The sequence below is a fragment of the Elaeis guineensis genome, chromosome 7, assembly GCF_000442705.2.
Source record: "Elaeis guineensis isolate ETL-2024a chromosome 7, EG11, whole genome shotgun sequence".
Taxonomy (NCBI): Eukaryota; Viridiplantae; Streptophyta; class Magnoliopsida; order Arecales; family Arecaceae; genus Elaeis; species Elaeis guineensis.
The window spans coordinates 29,182,286-29,205,452 of NC_025999.2; the positions used below are offsets into that span (position 1 = coordinate 29,182,286).

At 42.1% G+C, this 23,167-nt stretch overlaps 1 protein-coding gene and 1 long non-coding RNA gene across 15 annotated transcripts; both read right to left on the reverse strand.

Moving 5' to 3' along the window:
* Positions 1-825: 825 nt before the first annotated feature.
* On the reverse strand, positions 826-2,978 carry LOC140859154 (uncharacterized). Its single transcript, XR_012142620.1, has 3 exons — positions 2,883-2,978; positions 2,331-2,799; positions 826-2,243 (listed from the first exon to the last, which is right to left on the reverse strand). It is a non-coding gene; the product is annotated as an uncharacterized lncRNA (long non-coding RNA).
* A 3,977-nt stretch (positions 2,979-6,955) lies between these two features.
* LOC105034652 (uncharacterized) lies at positions 6,956-20,344 on the reverse strand. 14 transcript variants are annotated; one of them, XM_073260717.1, is made up of 7 exons: positions 19,770-20,344; positions 17,478-18,192; positions 16,500-16,866; positions 14,211-14,556; positions 13,995-14,096; positions 9,177-9,977; positions 6,956-8,332 (listed from the first exon to the last, which is right to left on the reverse strand). In XM_073260717.1, the coding sequence occupies exons 1-4, from the start codon at positions 20,041-20,043 to the stop codon at positions 14,506-14,508; spliced, it is 1,407 nt and encodes a 468-aa protein (XP_073116818.1). In that variant the 5' UTR covers positions 20,044-20,344; the 3' UTR covers positions 6,956-8,332; positions 9,177-9,977; positions 13,995-14,096; positions 14,211-14,505. The 14 variants fall into 14 exon arrangements, with proteins under 14 accessions (XP_073116818.1, XP_029117525.2, XP_010908193.2 ...); XM_029261692.2 differs by adding an exon at positions 12,949-13,048 and having other exon boundaries at positions 6,956-9,977; positions 19,770-20,343; XM_010909891.4 differs by having other exon boundaries at positions 6,956-7,875; positions 13,995-14,099; positions 19,770-20,343.
* Positions 20,345-23,167: the final 2,823 nt, after the last annotated feature.

Genomic DNA, 23,167 nt, shown 5'->3' on the forward strand with positions numbered 1-23,167 from the left:
AGGAGAAAAACCTCATCCTAACATTAGCTGAAATTGACTGTGTCGGAAACAGGAGGAGAACCTCGTTCTGATACAAACGAAGACTTGATTGTTTAAGACCGGATGAGGGAAAAAGCCTCCTCAACGGCTCCTCTACACCCCTACAACCCCGTTAGGAGCAGAGGAAAAACCCTCGCCCAAATATTAAAAAAAAAGAGAGAGAAAAAAGGACAACGACGAGCTACGCCAGAGATAAGAGAAAAATGAACTACATCTAAGACACAAGGGACCTCGTCTCAACGAGGAAGAAAACTCTTGTCAAAAATCCTCAGTCTCTAAGGGAGAACCCAACACTAGCAGGAGAAAATAGACTTCCTCAAAGTAACGAGAAGTTCGGACCCCAAGCTCGAACATTAGGAGAAAGCGTCAAATTCGAATGGCCTCGAAAAGACCTTCAGTCATGAACAAAAAGGGTGAATCAATGCGGCAATGACCAAGAACCTTCAAACAACGTCGACATCGAATAAGACAAAAGACAAGAGAAGCTCGGTAAATGACAACTCAAAGCAAGAATAGACAAGATAATGAGAAAATTTTTTTTCATTTCATTAGTAAAGAGAGCATTACAAAAGCCTTTGAAGGCAAAAAAAATAACAAGAAAAGAAAAGAATACATGGAGCAAAAGGTAAAAGAAGCTCTAAGGAAGCTCGACTTTTCTGACTTCGAACTCTCGGTTCCAGCCATTATCAGGGATTGCTTTAAGTTCTCCACTTCTTCTTCCAGTTCTTTCTTTCTTAACAGCATCTTCCGATACATTTGGTGAAACCACTGGCTTTTGTCCTTCGATTTCTGAAGCCTCTTCCTCAGAACTTCAGGCTCCTTCTGCATCCTTGACCGCCTGCTGCTCATAGGCCAGCTGAATTTTCAGCCGCTGCAGTTCGACCTTCTCCTTCTCAAGGGCTACGAACAGTTCTTCCATGATCCCCCTCAAGGATCAGAGCTCGTCGGAGCCTTGAACCGAAACGGCCTGGGCTCTTTCGGACAACTGCATTTGAAGGCGAGCAACCTCGTCGGTCACCGTCTTGAGCCTCCTTCTGTAGTTGTCTATTTGTCCGCACCAGCCAACTCGAAAAGTGTTGTAATTCGTCTCGACGTCCTGTAGCTGCTTCTGGAGGTCAGAGAATTTCTTCGACCAGTCCCAGCCGTAGTCAGTCTGAGTTGGAAGCCAGGATGAGCTCCCTTCCAATTGGTCGATCTTCTCCTATGCGGCCGCCAACTCAACCTTGAGAGAGCTGATCTTGGAGGCCTGAGTCCAAGATCGATCGCTGGCACGTTTTTGGAGTTCCTCAAGCTCCTTCTCGAAGTTGGCCTTCTTCCGACTGTAGTCCTGAAGTCCTTTTTGTGGAGGTTCTGAAGGCGAGTAACCTCCATGGTGGCTTCCGAATGGCTCCTCCTCAGCTTGTGAAGTTCGTCGTCCATCTTCTTTGATTTCTTCGTCAAGTGACGAACTTTCCTTCTCAGATCCTAGATCATAGACTTCAAAGAAATTCCCTGCGGTAGAGGAAGAGCTTCGGCAGGATACTGTTGTCAAAAAATAAGAGCGTCACAACGCAAATCATTGCAAGAAAGAGGAATTTGATTTCATTGATTGAATAATTCTTAAGTACAAGAGAAAGAGAAAAAAATTGTAACAAAAGAAAAGTACAAAATTAGAGGTCTCGGACCTCTGGAGCAGAAGTAGAGGAGCTCGACGCCCCCGGAAGGTCGGTCACAGCAGCAGCAGCAGTTGAAGAGGTCCCGACTGAAGGGGGACCGGCAGCAGCTTCGGAAGGTCTGACTTCATCGTCGGATGTTTCATCCAGGAAGCTGAGGTCGAGTTTGAAAAATTTTTCGACCACCTTCTCCTAGCAAAGCTCGAAGCCTTTGATAAAGACGGTCTGACTGAACTTGATATTCAGATCCCTCATCTCGGAGAAGGTCTTGAACTCCTCCATTGCTTGGGCCCTTACCTCCGAGACTAGAGTCAGGATCTACTCCTTCAGCTTGGAGACCTCGGCCTCTGCCTTCCTTCTTTCCTCCTCCAAAGTAGCCTTCAGATCCGTCGAAGTTTGTTCCTCCTTCTGAAGCGTCTCTTGGAGACTCGTAACTTCGGTGACCTTCTCTTTAAGATGGGTAGCCTCAGCCTGGCGACCTTCCTCCACCTGGACTGCTTTCTTCTTTGCATCTTTCATCGCCTCGATGTTGGCAATGAGCTAGTGTCCAATCTGCAAGAGCGGCCAGGAAGTCAATATGAAAGCTAAAGAATGAACTAAGTGAAGAAGTGAAAGGAAGAAAAAAGTAAATCGGCCTACCTCAAGAAAAGATCCCAGAGAGTCCCAAACCCGCTGTTCAGGATCGGCATGGACGATCCTTGGACGATCTCGGGCAGAACGCACCCGTCGACCAACTTTTTTATTAGATCCCTGTTGTTGAAGGATTCTCCCCGGATCCTCTTTGGAGCCATTGGACCTTTCGATGGCAGCCCTGCTGCTGCTGATCTTGCAGACCACCATCTTCTTCCTTCTCTTCCTTTCGGCCCCCAGCACCTCCTCGGGACGAGACTCTGGAGCGGGAACCTCAATCGGAGGGCTTCTTGAAGAAGCTCGGGGGACTACGGGCTCGACGTCGGAGGGGGCATCAACGGCAATGGCCACCTGGCAAGCACGATCGAGCTTGTCTCCTCTACCCTCACCTTCTTCGCCGACCCAGAAGTTGCGGCGCCTTTCCTCTTATGGGCCTTGAGACCCTTGGCTAGTATCTGAGCTGCGTCTGCATCCATATCTGCAATGAAAAAAGATCCACACAGCTTAGAAATAGAATAAGAGAAAGAGAAAGCAACGAATAACTTGAGAAAGAAAAAATACCGGCAGGGTTGAGAGGGCTCAAGCCGACATTGAATAAAAGTTGCTCCTTCAGAAGGTCGGAGAGGGAGGAGCTGGATAAGTCTTAAGTTTATTGGAGCTTCAAGATCTCCTTTCCCAGGCTAGAAGCCCGGCGGACAGAGTCCCTCAGGGAGCCCCAGGGGGGCAACCCCAACATCAGGATCGGGCATCAGACGTAGAAGTACCTCTTCTTCAGTTGTGAATAGAAGAGGGGGTACCTTTCAGCAACCCCTTTCTACCAAACTTGAGGAAGAAGTACCACCAGTCCTTTGCCGAGGAGTGACACTTAAAGGTATAAAAGTTTCTAAACAAGGGAAGAGTTGGCCAGACTTCAGCTAAATGACAGAGAGAAAGAAATCCTATCAGAAACCTAAAGGAGTTCGGCGCTACAGAAACTAGAGAAATGTTTAAAAAGCGAAAAAGAGCAACAACAAAAGGTGGGAGTGGAAGTCGAAGCCCGACGCGGAAGGCTTCCTGGTATAAACAAAAGCGGCCAGGGGGAGGGGCGCTAGCCCGGTCAGTTGGCCGGGAAGCTCAAGCTCATACTCCGAAGGAATCCCGTACTGAATCCTAATCAGCGAGAGTTTGTCCGAAGTCAAAGAGCTAGGAATGGTGTCTGGTACAAAGATCGGACGAGATTCGATCCTAAGTGCGGGTTCATCTACAGTACTAGGATTTTGGGGGGCTGGAGCTGACGAACTTCTAGAACTGCTAGAGGAGAAAATTTGGAGGACATTTTGAATCAAATGAGAATCTCAAAAAATCCCAAAAAAATTATAAAAAATAGGAAACAAGGCACTCGCGGAGAAACCGAACGGGCGGAATGCAGAGGAGGAAAAATGAAAGAACAGCAAGAAAAAAAAGGGTTCCGAAACTAATCTAGGCTGGTCCGAGAGGTGCAGGAGGGCAGCGAAGGCGATGGAGATCGACCTAAAGGGCGCCTAAGACCGAGAGAGATGCTGGAGGAAGACGAAGCTCTCAGGGAAGAAGAGGGGATCGAAGAAAAATCTCAGGCAAGGTGAAACCCCTGAAGGAGGGGGACGGGTTTAAATAGACCTCAAGGTCCGGTGCAATAATGATTGCAGATCTCCTTTGGCCGACCTACAACCGCCGTGTGTCCCACTCGTCGTGGCAGACGGCTGATGACTAACAGAATCATTATAGCATCGTACCTGGAACAACGCTCCAGCAAAAATTTCAAAAAATCTTTTCGGATCACCTCGATTTGAAAAGACCCCAGCACCGATGCGCCAAACGCCAAGATATCTGGAAACAATGAGTACAGAAATCAAGGGGGGTAACTTTGGCTGTGAAAATTTTCTATACTTCCTTCATTCGAAATCCGAACTCAAAAGTAGGAGGACTGGTGTTGGGTATAAAATAACCCCAGCCGAAGTTCGTAAGAGGCCAACCCTCCCAGAACTCTTCCGACCTTGTGCGGCATCTTTCTGAACTCCCCCGACCGTCCGAGCTTCCACAATACTATCCAGACTCCTCCAGCAGTCGACCTTCCACAGTGTCCTCTAGATTCCTCTAACGGACGAACTTCTATCGTACCCTTCGGATTTTTTCGATAATAAGCTCCTTCAGTCGTCTATCGAACTGCTCCAAATGCTCTCTAGGCTTCACTATCAGTCGATTTTTTACAGTGATCGACTACTCTCCGAATCTCTTCCAGACTTCCTCCTGTCACGATCGACTTTACTCCAAGCTTCTTTCGGACTTCGTCAATGTCTGGGCTTCCCCAGCAGCAGGACTTCTACAGTAATGAGACTCCATCCAAGTTTCTACAGTAGTTGATCGCCTTCCGAATTTCATCCGAGCTTCTATAGTAAGCGAATTCCGTCAGAACTTCTATTGCAAGCGGACTTCATTCGAGTTTCTACGGTAAGTGGACTTCGTCCGAGCTTCTACAATAAGCGATCTCCATCCGGGCTTCCACGGCAATCGATCTCCATCCGAGCTTCTACAATAAGCGGCCTCCTTCTGGACTCCTACAAGAACCGGACTCCGTCCGAACTTCTACAATAGAATTGGATTCCAGATGAACTTCTACAACGGATGGGCTCCAGCAGTCGGATTTCTACAGTGACCGACTGTCTCCGGTATCTTCCGTACCTCTCCAGCCATCAACCTTCAACAGCACCAATCGGACTTCAGCAGTGCCAACCAGACTCCTCCAGCGGATGAACTTCCACAACGCCTTCCGGACTCTTCTATTGGTCAACCTTCTATAACACCTTCCGAATTTCGATATCAGTCGACCTTTTGCCAGATTCCTCATGCAACCGGACCTCTCCAGCGGACAGTCTTCAGATGAGCTTCTACATCAGACAAATTTCAGACAGACTTCTCTAGCAATCAGACTCCAGTCGGATTACACCAACAGAAAGTTTCCATCCAGGCTTCTACAGCAGATGACTTCCATCTGCAGCATCAATGCCTAAGGCACCCAACAACAGTTAACCCATCAGCAACCTCGAAAACATCCGAGCTTCTCTTAGATTACTGAGACAGAGAGCTATTCTGCTCTACCAGACGTCCCAACCGAGCTTCAGCTGTCCGGTCCGAACTCTCCGATAAGTCGCGACAACGGATACCACTCCACTCTCTGTAACAAACTCCACGTGGCCCCACCACTCTCCAGCAAGTCACGACAATGGACACCACTACTCTCCGTAACAAACTCCACGTGACCCCGAACGGCCCACTTCCAGACAGTTACGGACGTCGCTGTCAATCGATTACGCTCTCCCATCTATAAAAGAGACCCCCCAGATACGTTCTCCTCTAAGCTCTAAGTACTATCTCTAAACTCTGCTAAAATCTCATTCGAGTGCTCCATTTTTGTTGAAGCAGAGTACTGACTTGAGCATCGAAGGATCTTGCCAGAGCACCTCCAACTCCGATTTAGATTTTCCTTGCAGGTCCCGGTGGCGGCCGTGATTCCCTCGACTCCAGCTTCATCCGGCATCAGTGAAATTCTGCACCAACAATCGTGATGGAGTAATATTAGATAACCGTCCTCAAAAATAGATTTTCTATCACTGTATCGAACGATGATTTGAGGAGTAAAAGTGATTTAAAATCACTGTCACACAAAATCATCATGATATAACCAAATACGATGATCTCATCATCTCCATCCATATCATCTTTGATTTTGAATGAATCACCTCATACCAAACACCCCCAAAAGAGTGTTGTTTTGTCCTTAATAATATATGAAAATAAATTTTGGAAGCCTGATAAAACTATTTTTCATTATAATCATGTTTTTCATCGTTGCGGCTTCTATGTCCTGTAACTCTTGGTGTGCATTAGTTGCGGTTTTAATGCATGATTATAACTATGTTTACTTTCTTGGTGTTTTGAATCTACATATGCTATGTTCATTGGATGTATAAATTTTAAACAAATTTTACTTATAATATTGCTGGATTGATATCATTTATAAGTTGCTGTTGATGTCATTTGTAACTTATAAGTTGCTAGTAAATAAAATATTGATGTTCTTTGTTATATCAATGGAACTAAAAAGATATGCTACAATTCTGCAATAAACAGGTTAAAAATGCTACTTGAGTTGACACCATGGCGCACAGGCTACAACACACCATTAAGTTGCTATTTATGTTATTTTTATTTATACATCATGTAACTGTCAACAAGTTAAACAAGTCAAAGTTTAACAAGTTGACCTGAACTGTTTACTAAATAGATTAAAATGGATTGGATGGAATAACCTGTTTAGTAAACAGCACAATTTCAAATTTCAAATCCCGACCTGTTTAATAAACAAGTCAGGTTTAGGTTTTAGGTTTGATTTTTCTTGACCGAACCTTTTGGGAACCAACCCCATACGTTTGCCACCCTTGACACAAGTTCAGGAATTTGTTGCTTCTTGAACTATCATTGTTCTGAGATGATTATGAAAATAACCAAATTTTTTTACCAAAAGCATAAACCATTTCCCATGAAACTGGAAAATCAAAAGGAAACAGTAGTTACAGCCTGAGACCCGGTAAAAAATATCACCCTGGAGTTGAGAAAGATTTGATCCAACCAATCCATTCCTTTTCAGGGACAAATTGCAGGACTACTGCACTAAAATACATTTGACTACATATCACAACACAAGAAAGTAGTTCAAAACCTGGAGAATAAAGTATCTCATAATTGGCGTAGAATAATATACAACAACAGCACAACTCAGAAGATTGTAAATCTTTAGTTCTGGGAACTGAGTTATAAATTTCATCACTACAGTGGAAAATAATAGGTGATGACCTACGGTGCAGCAATTATAGCTAGCCTTCTTTTCATAGAGATGCATTAACGTCAAAACCAACGTATAATCTACTAAGCGCAATCACTACAAACATTTTTAATGTACTTGGAGCATCTCGGTATCAAGAATTCTACTTCAACCAAGCTGTTCATATTCCTGAATTTCCAAAGTGTTCATCTTCCAACAAGGTCAAGTGGAAACAAAGATTGGTTTCACCAAGGACAAGCCTCTCCTCTCCATGCATCAACTTATACAATCAATTTAGCTTATCACCATCGTTTTTAAATGGTAGTAAGTATATATTTCAGAAAAAAGATTACCTCAATAGATGTAAAATGTGCTCACATCACATATAAATGGCATGTGCAGGTACATTCATCAACCCCACTATTGCATTTGTATGCATTTAGGATAAAATGTCTGGAACTTAGTAAATCATTTCAGATGATCTGCAACTTTGCTTTACAAGCAATCAAGTTTTGATTCAGTAGAATCTGAAGAAATTGCTTTGGAGAGCACCTGATGACGATAGCAATTCAAGTCCTAAACTTGTGGTTGGGGCAAATTGCACAGGTTAAATAAGCAGAAAATATTTTTGCAGGGATTTCAACTGCAAATTCCTCTTTTGCTTCCATCGGTGTCCAGAATGTCCAACAGCGACTCATTTTCAAGACACCGGGACATCTGCTGAGTACAGCGGGCGGTCATAAAGATTCATGTTTTCTTTAATTGGATGAGCAATATCAAGCACACATAGAAGCCAACAAAAAGAAAAAGCACAAATTAATGAATGAAAATCCACGGAGCAACTGATGCGGTAGCCAGTAATTCCTGTTGATGAGGCCAAGCGTGCATCCTGACTTTTAATAAGACCAACAAGCACATTTAGATATTATTAGGCTACCAACTCTTGCCTGTGTTATTGTAATCCTTTAGAATCCAGAAAAAGAGGGGCTCACAAATGCTGCAGAGTAGTACATTTCCCAGAGGGAGATCATGTTTCAAGGAAGACCAGCATACTTCCTCTTGCAGGATTGCTGAGGAAGACTAGTACAATATCAGTACTGTAAGGAAAAACAGTACGAGAGCAAAACAAAAATGCACTGTTACTCACACAAGCATTGCCTTCAACAATAAAAACCTGAGAGACAAAAGAGGGCTAGAATCAAGAATAATACAGATTCAACAGATCTTCCAGTCTTCCTTACACTGCTTTCTTATCGACTGGAAGTGAAGGTAATAACTTCGCTGATAGGAAATATACTACAGAAACATTGAGGTTCATTAGACTTGGTTTTATTTGGACAGAAGATTAGACTTTAGAACCTTTCTTTACAAACAACAGAAAGCAGCACAGAACAAAGTTGCTATGGCAATATATTAGGGAGACAATAATAGCAATTGCATGTGCAACTTTATTTGCTCTCCACGTTAGTACTACCACCAAAATGTTAAATACAGCTACCAAAAAAGGGCAAACTGCAATAAGTTCATACTAATTTCCTTGGTAGCTGAAGTCGAGATCAATTCAAGAATAAAATAAAATTTCTGAGGGTACCCCACAAAACAAAATGGCAAATATTGATGGAAGATCTGACTCTTCAAATTTAACCAAGGACTTAAGTAGCATATTTTAATGAAAACAATTTCATCAATAATGACCGAGTGGTTGGATTTTTTTTTTTTTAAAAAAATCATTTGACATTCATACCATTGTATCTCTTTAACCTGGAAAATCATTTGATATTCATACCATAGCATCTCTTTAACCATCACCATTCCAGGTTAAATAGAAACATGAACCTTATCCACAGTTCTTTTAGGAAAAAAAAAAAGCAATTTTTTGTGGCTTAATACTTAGTGTTGCTAGGATTCAATTTAATCAGTGATAGCCCTATTCACTGGCCGACACAAAAGCAACATAGAGCTTTTCTTTCTTCTTTTTGTTCATGTACATTTGTGTTTGGACAGGAATAAGAGCTTACCTTGGAAGAGATTGAAGATTGATCCATGACCTCCTGTTTATCAAGCATACCTAGAGGAACATGCTGCCTACTGGAATCCCAAGAGGAATCTCTTCACCATAATGGTGAGCCCAAATTCCTAGCAATCTTCAAGGAGGCAATGATTTGAAGAAGCAGATAGCATTGCTGCCGCTTGCATTCCCTCCATTCTTTCTTTACTCCAGTGATAGGTTGGTTCACCAGTTAGTTTGGAAGCACAGCACCTTGGAGGAGATTAAGGACTCTAACACATGAGCTCCTGCTTATCAAAAAAACTGAAAAGAGGAGCATGATGCCAACTGAAATCTCAAGAAGAATCTTTCCACCGTAATGGTTAGGCAGACTTCCCAGAAATCATAAAGAAGCTGGAGCTGAAGAGGCAGATAGCATTGATGCCACCTGCATTCCCACCATTCTTTTCTCACTCCAATGGAAGGTTGGTTCCCCAACTGGTTTGGAAGCACAGAAGCAGAAAACACGGTAATCCAAATCCCAATTCAAAGCTCTATCAATGGGCAAATGGTAGTTAACATGAGCTAGTTCCAACAATCCATCCAATTCAAAGGCAACTAGCCCTTAACTCCATGAAGGTCCGAGATCAAAGCCATCCATAGATCCCAATTACCTGACAATTATTTTCATTTTAGACCGCAATCGCTTGAATCTGAAGAAGAATATTTTATAGTCATGAAATGGAGCCTTAATGTTGTCTTCTAGCATATGATCCCTCACCACTTAGGTGATCTCATTTCAGAATCCAGAAACAAACAAATAATTAAATTCCTGTGTTGAAATAAGAATTTCAGAAAACCAAAAAGGCTGGCTACTTCAGTATTTAAATAAAAAAAAAAAAAAGACTGAAAAGATACCAATGCGTCAATATAACACAAAAAGAATGGCTTTATAGCACTGGCATTATTGTGTTAACAGACAAAGCATGGCTCCTTTTGGCATTCTGGGTGCACAGGAGTAATAAAGGATTTCACAGATGTTCTGTAATTCATTAATTGACCACTATTCATTGATAGGTATCACTAATATAAAAATTCTTATATGGCTATACTTCATATACTATTTATACTTTCAATTAGTCGAATATTAAAATATTTAAAAAATACAGATTGTGAAATTGTGTTCATAGATGATTGATAGAAGAAATTGGTGTCTAACTGTTGGAAGCAAGGTTCTGATGTATATTTGGTTAAAGATTTACAAATTTGGATGATTTAAGCTTCAAGGGTGATTATCATGCTCCCAAAGCAGTTGCTAGGCCTTACTAAGACATTGCACCAGCATGAAAGCCCATTCAAATGATGCAGGATAGAGAAAGGAGACAGGAGAAGAGGAAGATGAAGAACATGGGACGAGGAGAAGAAGAAGGCAGAGGGAGAGGACAAATCAATATTTTGCACTCTAAAATCTCAATAATGCCAACTATATTCTCAATGATTTAATTAGACAATCCAAAACCCTAATAAGAGTCCGCATGAAACAATACTAGAGTTCTCATAAAATTCTAATACTAGAGTCCACAAAATTCTAATCCTAGAGTCCACATAAAAATAAAATAAATTTCCAAATAAAATAAAATTTCCTAATTTCTATATTTGCACCTAATAGAAGTGCACCTAGATTTCCTATTGGACAGTCCTCTGTCAAAATGCTAATAATCAAAATCAGGTGCTTGACTCAAATTATTGTTACTCCATTACTACTACGAACTTCAATATAGGGCATCGGTATTTTTGTAGGTATCCGCTTAGGTCGCTGCCTAGGTACATAAATATGCCTCAGCTTAGTAAGCTGTGGATGCCTAAATCCCATGAAAAAAGGGTTTTGTTTTAGTTACATACTTACATATCTTTCCCTAAGAAGCAGGTTAAGTTTTTTTTTTTTTTTTTCTTGCAATTTTCATACTAAGTTTTATAGTTATATTTCTAGTGGGTTTCCAAGTCATAATGAGTAGGCTTATCATCTGAAGTTCCTAATGTAGCTCTAGATTAGGTTACAAAACTTAAACTCATTGTCACTTGGAAAGATTTGATGATCTTTTATTGGGGATCTCATGGAATTACAAATTTACTATTTCTCTGATAAATTTTTATTTACCCTCTTCTAGAAAAGTAATTGAATTTGATATAGTGGAAGTTTTTGTTCGATTAGGAGAGTTCTATTTCGAGTGGAATAATGTAGGTTACTCTTTAGGTCCATTATGTGTAAGTTGAGATCTCTTTATAATTGAAAAACACTGTTTTTGGCAAGATTCGCCATCTTGGTACTGAACCCTATACTAGTACAACTTATTACTGTGCCAATATGGAGCCGATTCGGCGTACCAAATATCGATATGCCCCCTACACCGCATACCCATACTAAACTGATATGTTAAAGTACGCCCCGTACCTCCTAGTTCTATACGACACAACAAACCTTGGTTTTAGGGTTGTTTTAGTGTCCATAGATATAGATTCACGACAATTGACGAATTATGTATGATTAATGAATTTTATCAAATGAAGTGACACTTTTGTCAAGATTTTACCCTCTATTATAATCTCTCTTATTTATATTGTTCTTCTTCTCTTCTGTTCAACCCATTCTTCTCTTTTTTCACATCTTTTACTCTCTTTCTAGCACATTTTATCTATTATAACAGAAGAAAATTCAGACCGATTCACATTTGAGATCTATTCTAGCATAAATCTATTCTGTTAGTGGTTCTAATGTTGTAGGACTTCATCACTGTGAGTCACTGACAATGATCCAAGTTCATTTGTTGAATCATTAGTAGTAATCATCATTTTGTGCTAGTTATCATCAGTAATTGCTATTTTTAACCTTATATGCCCATATTATAGTAGCATTGCATTGTCAAGGTGTTTTATTAATGTTTAGTTAGTTCTTGTGAAATTTGGTGACTTTTGGACCTCCCTTATTGCGAATTATAGGTTTGACTTTTGAACCTCTCTTAGGAATGTACATTTGAAAACTTGAATGGCTTTCTTCCCTGGGCAGCTGCATGAGCGATGCCTAGGCCACAGGGCTTCCATCTAATAGCCCCGCCTAGATCTTTTCACAACCTTTTATAGCATCATGAACTTATGCAAGCCAATGCATTAAGCCACTAACACTACATGATGACACTCTTACTAATAGATTTTACAAAACTAAAGAGAACTTGATCAAGTTACTGTTACAAAGATTGTTTTTTAATAAATGTATTCTTGAGTGTCACTTGCCTTTATAATAGTTAGCAGAATTCTAAAAATGATACCACCATTTGACGTGGAACTTTTTAAGCGCTCTCAAATGCTGCTATCTAAAGATCTTATATGACACTTGACGTTAATGACAAGTCCAATTTATGGGGTACATAAATCATTATATTTCTAAAATCAACATTTCAATGGTCAAAGCAATATGCTATCTTCATGTCATCAATCTATGCAAAGAATTATCAAGTAATATTGCCATGTCATCCAAGCAAAAGAAAGAAGTGCAGAAAAATAAAATCATACAATAAAATAGACAAGACCTCCTTAGTCTAACAGTAAGAATTTACTTTCCTAGTGTCTAAATCTTAAAATTTCCTCTACTAATGCTTATAGGCCTTGTTAATAAACATTTTTATAATCCATTTGTTTTCCCTGGCTATATTATTGCTTTGAAAATTTTTATGTCAAATGGAATCAAATAAATATCTAATGTCACTCAAGAGTATATTTATCCAAAATGGGTCTTAGAATCACTAAACCTGGTAGTTGTCTACTGACTTCAAGCACACGGCCTTTTTCTGATAGGTTTATCAAATTGGATGTGGCATGCTCCACATAATGCACTCTAGTTTCTTTATCCTTCAGACAATATTTGATCAAGCAGAATAAGTTCAAACATAAAGAGACTGATCGGATGAAACTATAAGAACAATATCAGATGAAGCATTAAAACAACACAACAGCAAATTAATACACCAAAATGCACATGCAGCAAACCATTCAACATGAGTGGGTATATCTTCTTTGCTATATGCATAACTTCAGTAGAGAAGAACCAGACTATAAAATAACACACCAAAAAGCACATGTATCAAACCATTTGACATGACTGTGCATAGCTTCTTTTCTTTGCTTTACACATAACTTCATCAGAGAAGAACTAGACTATCATAATCATCCATGTAACTGCAGTGTGATATGAACATTATCAAGAACTGCACCGTTCATGATGATATCGAACATTATTGCATAAAGAACAGAAGTTAAGGATAGCATTAAAAACCAAAAAAAAAAAAGAAAAAGAAAAAAAAAACCCAAAAACTCGAAAATGATTGTAGTAGTGGTCCTTATACGTCGTATTAACAATCAAAAGATGGTCAGAAGACAAAAATCTCTATTTGATGGGGCTCCTTCCTAGACCTATGAATTCCTTTGTACCCAAAATAGACATAGGAGGAATTTTTTTGGTTTTCCAATATCAATAGGTTGATTGTTTCGCTCCTATATCTTCCAAAAAGGAAAAGGATTTGTCAGAGTTGTTTCATTGATCTACAAGAGAGTACTTGCAGATCCCGTATCAATAGCTTGAAAGATTCCTGTATCTTCCAATTCTACTGCTTGGAAGAAAAGCTTTAGAGGTTAAGGGCTAAAGGTCTTAAATAGGAATAGTTGGTGCATGAGGATCCATCAAGCCAAACTGACATAGTTTAGCAAGGCTGAATTGTTACCATTATATTCGATGCTTCCTATTCTTTGGCATCTTCCTTAAACCCCACATTGTTAGAGAAAAGATGATTAACAATACCTCCAGAAGCAATGTGCTGATGTCTTCATTCTGCATTGGAGCACTCGGTCCAACGTGCCCCTTATCTTACTATTTCAAGCAAAACAGCAACGGCATATGGTGCTGCTGCAGAGAAAAATAAGTATATAAAACCTAAGAATCTCAATATAGACTCTGAAGTGAAGCAAGAAGAATGAAATGAACCAATTCAAACTTTCATCATAACCAAGTAATTACATTTCATTTGTAACTGATGCTTTTCTCCTGCACATGCAAACAGGGTTTCTGGAGCCTGTGGAAAGACAACTTCTAAAATGGATATGCTTCTTGCATCTGAGTTGCAGGAAGCATCAATAAATCCGAGAAAACTAGAGCTGCTGGAATAATTTAAACTTTTGAGATGCTTTGCACTAGTCATTCTCAGTTCCTTATGCCTGCAATTCTCCTGCCAGTAAACAGCTGTCGCCACTGCGACCACCCACATGTCTGATCTCAAAGTTCATACTGGCAGGTGCAGGCATGCCCAAGCCCCTTAGCGGGGCCGGGCTAATCCAAAACTTGCCTCTGATTGTTGCTGATGAGCCTGCAACAACAGCATGAGGATCAGAAGCAAGCACAGCATATTTTGAAAATAAATAAACAATGGCAATGAGAACCCTACACGAGGTTGGAGAATACCCAAGAAAGAAGAGAAAATCCGAAGAGAACAAAATTTCTTAGAATATATTCATGTGAAAATGCTCACAAAACAAATTGATCTTCTAATTCCTATTTTAACTTCCCAATTAGTGAGCAAAACAGCAATATGGATTTAGACAAATAGATCATTCACCATGCAATTTTCTTAAAATGACATCCATGCTAGCGGACAATAAGAAACTAGAAAACAACACACTTCTCAAAGAATTTTTTTCCATTTTGCAAATGAAGTAAAACACTAAGATTGCAATTTTGTATCATCTCCAGTTTTTTGTCTTGCTAATTACTTATATCTCCCTTCCTTTATACTATTTCTATGCAATCAGGACATTTTTTGGTAGTGATCATTGTTTTTCATTTTTAAAAAGGAAAACAATAAAACAAGTTTGGCAGTAAGTGGTCTGTAAGACTGCAAATGAGTCAAGTTGACCCATGAACTGGCCCGACCCGACCTATTCTTGAAGACCGTAGGGCCAAGTTGGGTTCAAATATTAGACCCATTTCACATTTTGGGCTAGGTCTTGACCTGACCCCACCCGACCCTACCCATACACTATACGGGTCTCTTTTAGATTTTCCCATTAGTTACCAACCCGACAAAACTCAAATTGACCCAAAGAAAGTATTCCAAGTCATTTTTCTTCCTCTGCTAAGAAAAAGGCACTTCAAACTAATCTCACTATTAAAAAAGGCCAATTTCAATGGTTATTGTAGCTGTAGATAAATATTAATTCATGGAGTTCTGACCATGTTAGCAAACAAATCTGTGCCAATCAAAATTCAGTTTGATTTAGAAGTAAGAACAAAATTTTATTCATATGAAACCTTGTTAGTAAATAAATGTAGACATGGACTCAAACTGAACCTAACTTGGACCTGCATATTTTGGATTTAGTCAAGGCCATGTATGACCCTGTCCTGACCTGAACAACCTGTTGGTCTGAAATATTTCTCATGGATCCGACCTGACCAGACCCGATCATCTATTAGATTGGTTCCTAGTCCAATATCAAAACTTAACCAGATTGGGTCAAGGTCAAGCATGCCCCTGTCTGACCTGACCCATTTACAGCCCAAATGGTTTGGAAGTGACGTGTAGCGGCAGTGGTGCCAGCAAAAGCGATAGTGGGGCTGGTGGTGATAGCTGAAATTGCAATGGTTGCTGGTGGTGGCTATGGTGGTGGTGACAGTAGCAAAGTGGGGTTGGGTGTGCTGATCATGATGGTAACTATGATGGTCATCACTAGTAAATGGTGGAGTCATGATGGCTTTAGCTGCAATGATGACCACAATGTTGGCAACAATTCTTCTAGTGGTGCTAACGGTGGTTGTGGCATGGCAATGAGAAAGGGTGGTGTTGGCCATGGTGTTGGTATCAGCAATGAAGAGATGGTGGCAACAGTGGGGCTCATGAAGAGTTAATAGCAAAATGACTTTTGTTTTGATTTTCAAATATTCTAAAGGCAAAAAAAAAAATCACCAATAAAAATATTAGAAATTTCAATATTTTCAGAAATAAAAAGTCAAAATGGGCCTACCAAATATGTTATCTGCCCTAGACACCTTTATTATATTATCAAGCATATGAAATACCAAAGACAGCCTCTGATTTTATAAGCATTTACCTTTTTCTATGAAAGAGTTATTTCACTAATTTTTGAACATTTATATGCTATATAACTTAGTAGGTATGCTCACACCCCAATGTAGTGAGTGAAGGAAAGAGGTGTAGAAGAAGAACAAGAATATAACTAGCATGCCAAACAAAAGCCAAAAAGAGACATGGCAGCAGATGCACTAACTCCAAACTGTGGTAAGGACATATACCTGTGTAAATGGTTGAATGTGTTCATGGTGATGAACAAATGTCATTCCATGGCATGGAGGAACAGGGTATTGAGAGGAATGCATATATATAGATGGTGGTGGGTGAGCACCAACATGGTTAGGATTGAATGGGGCCCTTAAACCCTCTGTAGGACCATAGCCCAATGCAGATGTTGATACCCCTGACCAAGGACCATGTAGGTGTTGTGGAATGGTCCGTGGTTGGCATTCAATAGGAAGTTGAGGCATGTGACTTGATACAAACTGAGGGAATTCTGTGTTATAGTTGACAGCAGGAGAATATAGAGGCTGCATGGTGTATGGTCCTCCATTAAATCCAAATCCAGGATCAAACCTTTGCAAATACCTGAAAACACATGCAATATCACCAAAAACAATTAGACAATCTGGCAACACCATGCACGACAAAAAGTTCAAAATCTTCTAAGAAAATCATTAAGGCATTTAGATTATTGCAAAAATGAGAAAATAGCTTCCATATGTATAGATAGACTTAGAATTTTAGAGGGATAGGGGTGACTCTAAAGCCAACCTCAAGAAACATGCAAATTATCAGGTGAGTTTTGCCCTTGCAAAAAGAAGTACAAAACATGCAATTAAAAAAAAAAATTGTTCAAACCAACAAATGAGCAGCAATCTGAAGCTTGCAACTAATTATGCTTTAGATTCTTTCTGAGATACACAATTTAACAATCACAGGAATACAGAAAATGTGCATAAAGTGGTACCAAAAATTCAAGATAACAGCATCAGTATTTTTGTATCACACACACAAAAAAAAAAAAAGAAAAAAGAAAAGAAAAGAAAGGGTGAACCAAAAAGAGATGACAGTGATGCTAAAAGTTGCATGAACTTTGTTTATGCTCCATACGGCAATGCAACATCCATACTGCACATTCTCAGGTTATTGAAATAGCTGTAGTACCAATATACAAAGTGCAACTTTAGCAAACAAACCTTTCATAACTCCTATCATAGTCAGGATCCTTCCGATCCACCTCTCGGTCCCGGAAAATGGCTACTCGATTGCTAGGTCTATATCTGCTACAGGTTGGCTCTTTCTCCACTGTATTTCTGTTTGCTCTATTGCTGCCTGATGAAGAATCACTAGGAACCCTTCCAAGACTATTTTCTGGACCTTCAACTACTGAATTTTCATCTAACTTTGACGATACAAAGGTGCAGTGCTGAAATCTATCCAGCAACTTTGGTTCATCTTCTGACTTCGCAATTATGCCACCACTATTGCCAATGCTGAATATTCGTGCACGTGCCCTATTATATTCTTCTTTTCTTTCTTCAACACTCTTCTGATAATTCATCTTAGAAGGATGAGTAGTTGCATTGCTGGTGTTTTCTGAATGTTTCTGCGGTCTCTGCTTAATCGCAACCTTAACCACTATATTACTATCTTCTTGGGGCAGATTAACAGGAATATCTGCAAGACGAATTGGAGGCAAACAACATTCATGAGAAGTTTTGCGTAGCACAATGCAAGAGCCAGATCCATCAGGCAAACTGCTGTCTGGCACAGCTAATGACTGAAGGTAATAATGCTGTGCCACACGGTGTGCTGCCAATCGTAGATAAGAAGTAGGAAGTCCCTGAAATTCCAGTTGTTGTTGAGTAGGATTATGGATAAACTTCACAACATCTTGCTCCATCCTCAGAACTAAACAAGAAAGAAAACCTTGTAAGCCAGGCAATGGAAAATCCAAACACAGGTTGCCTAAAGGTCAGTTTCCTCAGCTTCAACTATGGTTAGTTGTTTGTGCAACAAGCTTGTCCTACATATTGCATTATGACACTCAAAACTAGAAACTCAGGCAGATGAAATGCATGTGAAGTCAAAGTAAAACTAATAAAAGTATACCCATTGCATTATTAGTAATTTAGCTTTTACATATGTAACCATGAATATGACCAGGAAGCAAATGCTATGATGCTTTTTAAAAAGTGAATTTATTCTCAACTAAAAATGATAAAAGTTATGCAGGCACACAATGAAACCTCAAAGTCTTGATAGTTATATTGGCTATTGAAGAGAAATTAACCATCCACTACAGCACAAAATACATTAAATAAATAACGGAATAATGAATCATAAAGTTTTCTAGTATGACCAAATCAGGTTCTAAAACTTGCCACCAAAGAATTTATTTCCATTATATAATGACCAAGATATCAAATTATCAGCCAACATATTATACTAGTGATTAAGGTCTAGATATCAGTTTTAGAAATTAAAAAACATTTTTAAGATAACAAAAAAAGATATTAAGAAATGTCAGCTGATATGTTGATATCAAATCAAATCATGAGATATTAATTTATGCTGGCTGAGATAAGAAGGGATGTGTGTGTGTGTGTGTGCACACATATCCATATAGGTGATATCAAAATAAGCCAATATCTCAGCCAAGATCTTGGTGAAGATTGAAACCTTGCGACAAACAAAGCTTCTTGGTTAAACCAGCACATTTCCAAATAATCTTCAATGGATTGAATTATACAATCCATCCAAAGTTATCATTTCTAAATTTAGACAACCTTAGAAAGGCATCTACACTCACACCAATGTCTCACTTTGGCTAAGCTTATACCTTATTCACTTTTCAGTTCCAAAAAGGTTTCTTCCAAGAAATTAAATTTGCCTTACAATTATCATAGATAGTTGGACATAAAGTAGACAGCATTTGACGATTGCATTACACTCTGAAAGCACCTGGTTCCACTCATGCAACTCAAAACTTATTCGAAGCTCCTAGCTATAAGGCAGAAAAAGGCTAGTTGACAATGCAAATAAGGTAGCAGAAACATTGTTGAGGAGACACCAGGCTCCTTTTGTTAAATAGATGAAGTATGAAACAAATAATATGAGGCAATCAACCCAAAAATCCTTCATATGTCCAACTAATTAGTAAATCCAAATTACAAATAATTGTTATGCATAGCCAAAACGGTGATGAATTGGCAACTGCTGACTACCCTTCTACCAAACTTACCCCAAACCATCATATTTGTAATTTCCATAATGCATGATATAAGCCAATGTTGTTTCATCAAAACAAGAAGCATGGTGAGCATAGGAAAAAAAACAACTTTTTTTTTCTGAAACGGGTTCTATCAAGCTTAACCCTAATTGCATTCCTTAATGACTCGAAAGCAACAGAGAATTCACTTCCATAAAAAGAATAACAGCAACAAGTTCGTAATCGCAGCTATAAGCTAAGAATCAAGAAGCCTTACTCGACAGCCGTTCCCGGGGCTTCTCCAACGCCTCCCTGAGGAACCCATCCACCTGGCTCACGGCATCCTCCAAGACTTCTCCGCCACGCCCGCTGGAAGCCGCCGCCACCTGCGAGGCCGACGCGGCCGGCGGCGGCGCCTCCTCGGCGAGCTCCTGCGACGGCGAGGAGGCCAACGGGGACGGGGTCTTCTGGGACGATACGAGCAGCCTGCTCATGCTCTCGTCCAAATCCGCCATCTCCCACGAGCCCAGGACATCCGCAGAGCCCTCCATGGAGGGAAGACCGTCCGCCGCTAGGGCTTGGTGAGCTCGTGCAGAACCCAAACCCTGATCGCGGAGCGCTGCATGTATTCAGAGAACGGGGAAAGAGAAGGGCGACCTAGATTTTGGTATTGGGGAGAGGGGGAGGGGGATCGAGGGAGAGAGATTGGGAGAAGGAATCTAGGGGCATCGGAAGGAGAGAGAAAGGGAATCGGCGCCCTGTGCGACCGTTCCGTTCCGTAGTAAAATTCCAATCCCGGGCAGCGAAGGAGAGTAGCCATCCGGGGGGGTATTTCAGGAAGAGCAGGTTACGTTGTCTCGCGGACAGCCAGTGGATTAGATAAGAGTGATCGCCGACCTCGGCTAAGTATTAATCGACCGGTCGGAGAGATTACTCCACGGGGTGGCGACGAAAAATACTTCGGTGGGAAGGAGTTGTGGGGACGCATGCCACCTTTAGATGGTTGCTTGCCCATCGTGACCTTGTCGCATGCAGCATTCACCCAAGAGCCGTATAGGAAGAAGTTTAATTATTGAGAGAAGAAAAAAATAAAAAATAAAAAATTTGAGGATAGAAGAGAGAGAATATAAAAATTTGATGAATTTATTTTAAAAAAATTATTATATATACTATGTGCATGATCGTATTATTGCATCCGATCAACCGTCAAGATGTATTGCAATAGGCCTATAAAATGAATGGAATCCATGATAATATGTCTCGGTGATTGGTGACATGCACCTGTATAGCCATACATACAATATATATAATAATTTTTTTATTTAAAAATTAAAAATAAATACAATATCGATATATGTTTATTGATTTTTATATGTGCTAAGTAAATATGAATGTAGATTGTTGGGTATAAAATACCCACAGCCGAAGTCCTCAGCAGAATCAGCTCCAGGAGGTCCGCCCGGATTCCTACGGGAGCCGGACTTCGCCTTTAACTTCAATTGCAAGAAGACTCCGCCCGGACTCCTAAGGGAGCCGGGCTTCGTCCTCGGCTCCAACGCTGCAGACAGACTTCGTCCGGACTCCTACGGGAGCCGGACTCCGCCAACAATTTCAACCGCAAGTAGACTCCGCCCGGACTCCTACGGGAGCCGGGCTCCGTCCTCAACACCAGCTGCCGGTAAGCCTTGTCCGGACTCCTACGGGAGCCGGACTTCGCCTTTAACTTCAATTGCAAGAAGACTCCGCCCGGACTCCTACGGGAGCCGGGCTTCGTCCTCGGCTCCAACGGCTGCAGACAACTTCGTCCGGACTCCTACGGGAGCCGGACTCCGCCAACAATTTCAACCGCAAGTAGACTCCGCCCGGACTCCTACGGGAGCCGGGCTCCGTCCTCAACACCAGCTGCCGGTAAGCCTTGTCCGGACTCCTACAGGAGCCGGACTTCGCCTTTAACTTTAATTACAGGAAGACTCCGCCCGGACTCCTACGGGAGCCGAGCTTCGTCCTCGGCTCCAACGGCTGCAGACAGACTTCGTCCGGACTCCTACGGGAGCCGGACTCCGCCAACAATGTCAACCGCAAGTAGACTCCGCCCGGACTCCTACGGGAGCCGGGCTCCGTCCTCAACACCAGCTGCCGGTAAGCCTTGTCCGGACTCCTACGGGAGCCGGACTTCGCCTTTAACTTTAATTGCAGGAAGACTCCGCCCGGACTCCTACGGAGCCGGCTTCGTCCTCTGCTCCAACGGCTGCAGACAGACTTCGTCCGGACTCCTACGGGAGCCGGACTCCGCCAACAATTTCAACCGCAAGTAGACTTCGCCCGGACTCCTACGGGAGCCGGGCTCCGTCCTCAACACCAGCTGCCGGTAAGCCTTGTCCGGACTCCTACGGGAGCTGGACTTCGCCTTTAACTTTAATTGCAGGAAGACTCCGCCCGGACTCCTATGGGAGCCGGGCTTCATCCTCAGCTCCAACGGCTGCAGATAGACTTCGTCCGGACTCCTACGGGAGTCGGACTCCGCCAACAATTTCAACCGCAAGTAGACTCCGCCCGGACTCCTACGGGAGCCGGGCTCCGTCCTCAACACCAGCTGCCGGTAAGCCTTGTCCGACTCCTACGGGAGCCGGACTTCGCTTTAACTTTAATTGCAGGGAGACTCCGCCCGGACTCCTACGGGAGCCGGACCTCGCTACCGACTCCAACCGAACTTCGACCGACAAGTCTGGACCCCCCAGGCAGGCCACAGTAACGGACAACACTGCTCCACTTCCTGCGGCGGACTCTACGCAGCTCCATCACTCCCTGACAGGCCGCAGTAACGGTCACAGCACTACTCCACTCCCTACGACGGGTCTCACGCAGCTCCACTACTCCCTGGCAGACCACAATAACGGTCACAATCCTGCTCCACTTCCTGCGACGGATACCACGCGATTCTCCCATTGCTAGCGAATCGCGACAACAGACGCCGTCCCACTCCCCGCGGCAGACTCCACGTGGCACACCCCGGTGATAGCCACGGGTCCACTCCACTACTCTCCGCAGCAAACTCTGCCTGACCCAGGGCAGCCCACTGCTAGACGGTTACAGACGTCGCTATCAGGCTACTGCCCCCTCCGTCTATAAAAGGGGGGCTCCAGATACGTTATTCTATAAGCTCTAGTTTTTACCTAAAACTCTGCTAAATTCTCCGTTCGAACACTCCATTCTTGTTGAGGCAGAGAACTGACTTGAGCGTCGGAGGGTCTTGCCGGAGCAACCCCACCTCCGATTTAGACTTCCTTTGCAGGTCCCGGCGGCGACCGCGACTTCCTCAACTCCAGCTTCTCCGGCGCAAGCGGTTTTTGCACCAACAGGATTGGCGCTAGAGGAAGGGGTGTGTCTTCGCAGTACCCTTGTTCTTAAAGGAGCGTTCAACGGAGCCACCCCCGATCGTCTCCTCCAACACCTACTCCTTGTTTCCCCCCTCGCGGGATCCCTACTCGATGCCTCCTCGCAAGGCGTCCACGCGACGGTCCACGGCCTCCGCGGCCAGATCTCAGGCTCCGGCCTCCCCTCCTGTTTCTCAACCTCCTCCTCCTCCTCCTCTGGCGGCGGCGGTCGGTGCGGAGCAGTTTGATTGCTGGCACAGCAGGTCAGAGGCCTCGCTGAAGCTGTGCAAGCAATGCAGCA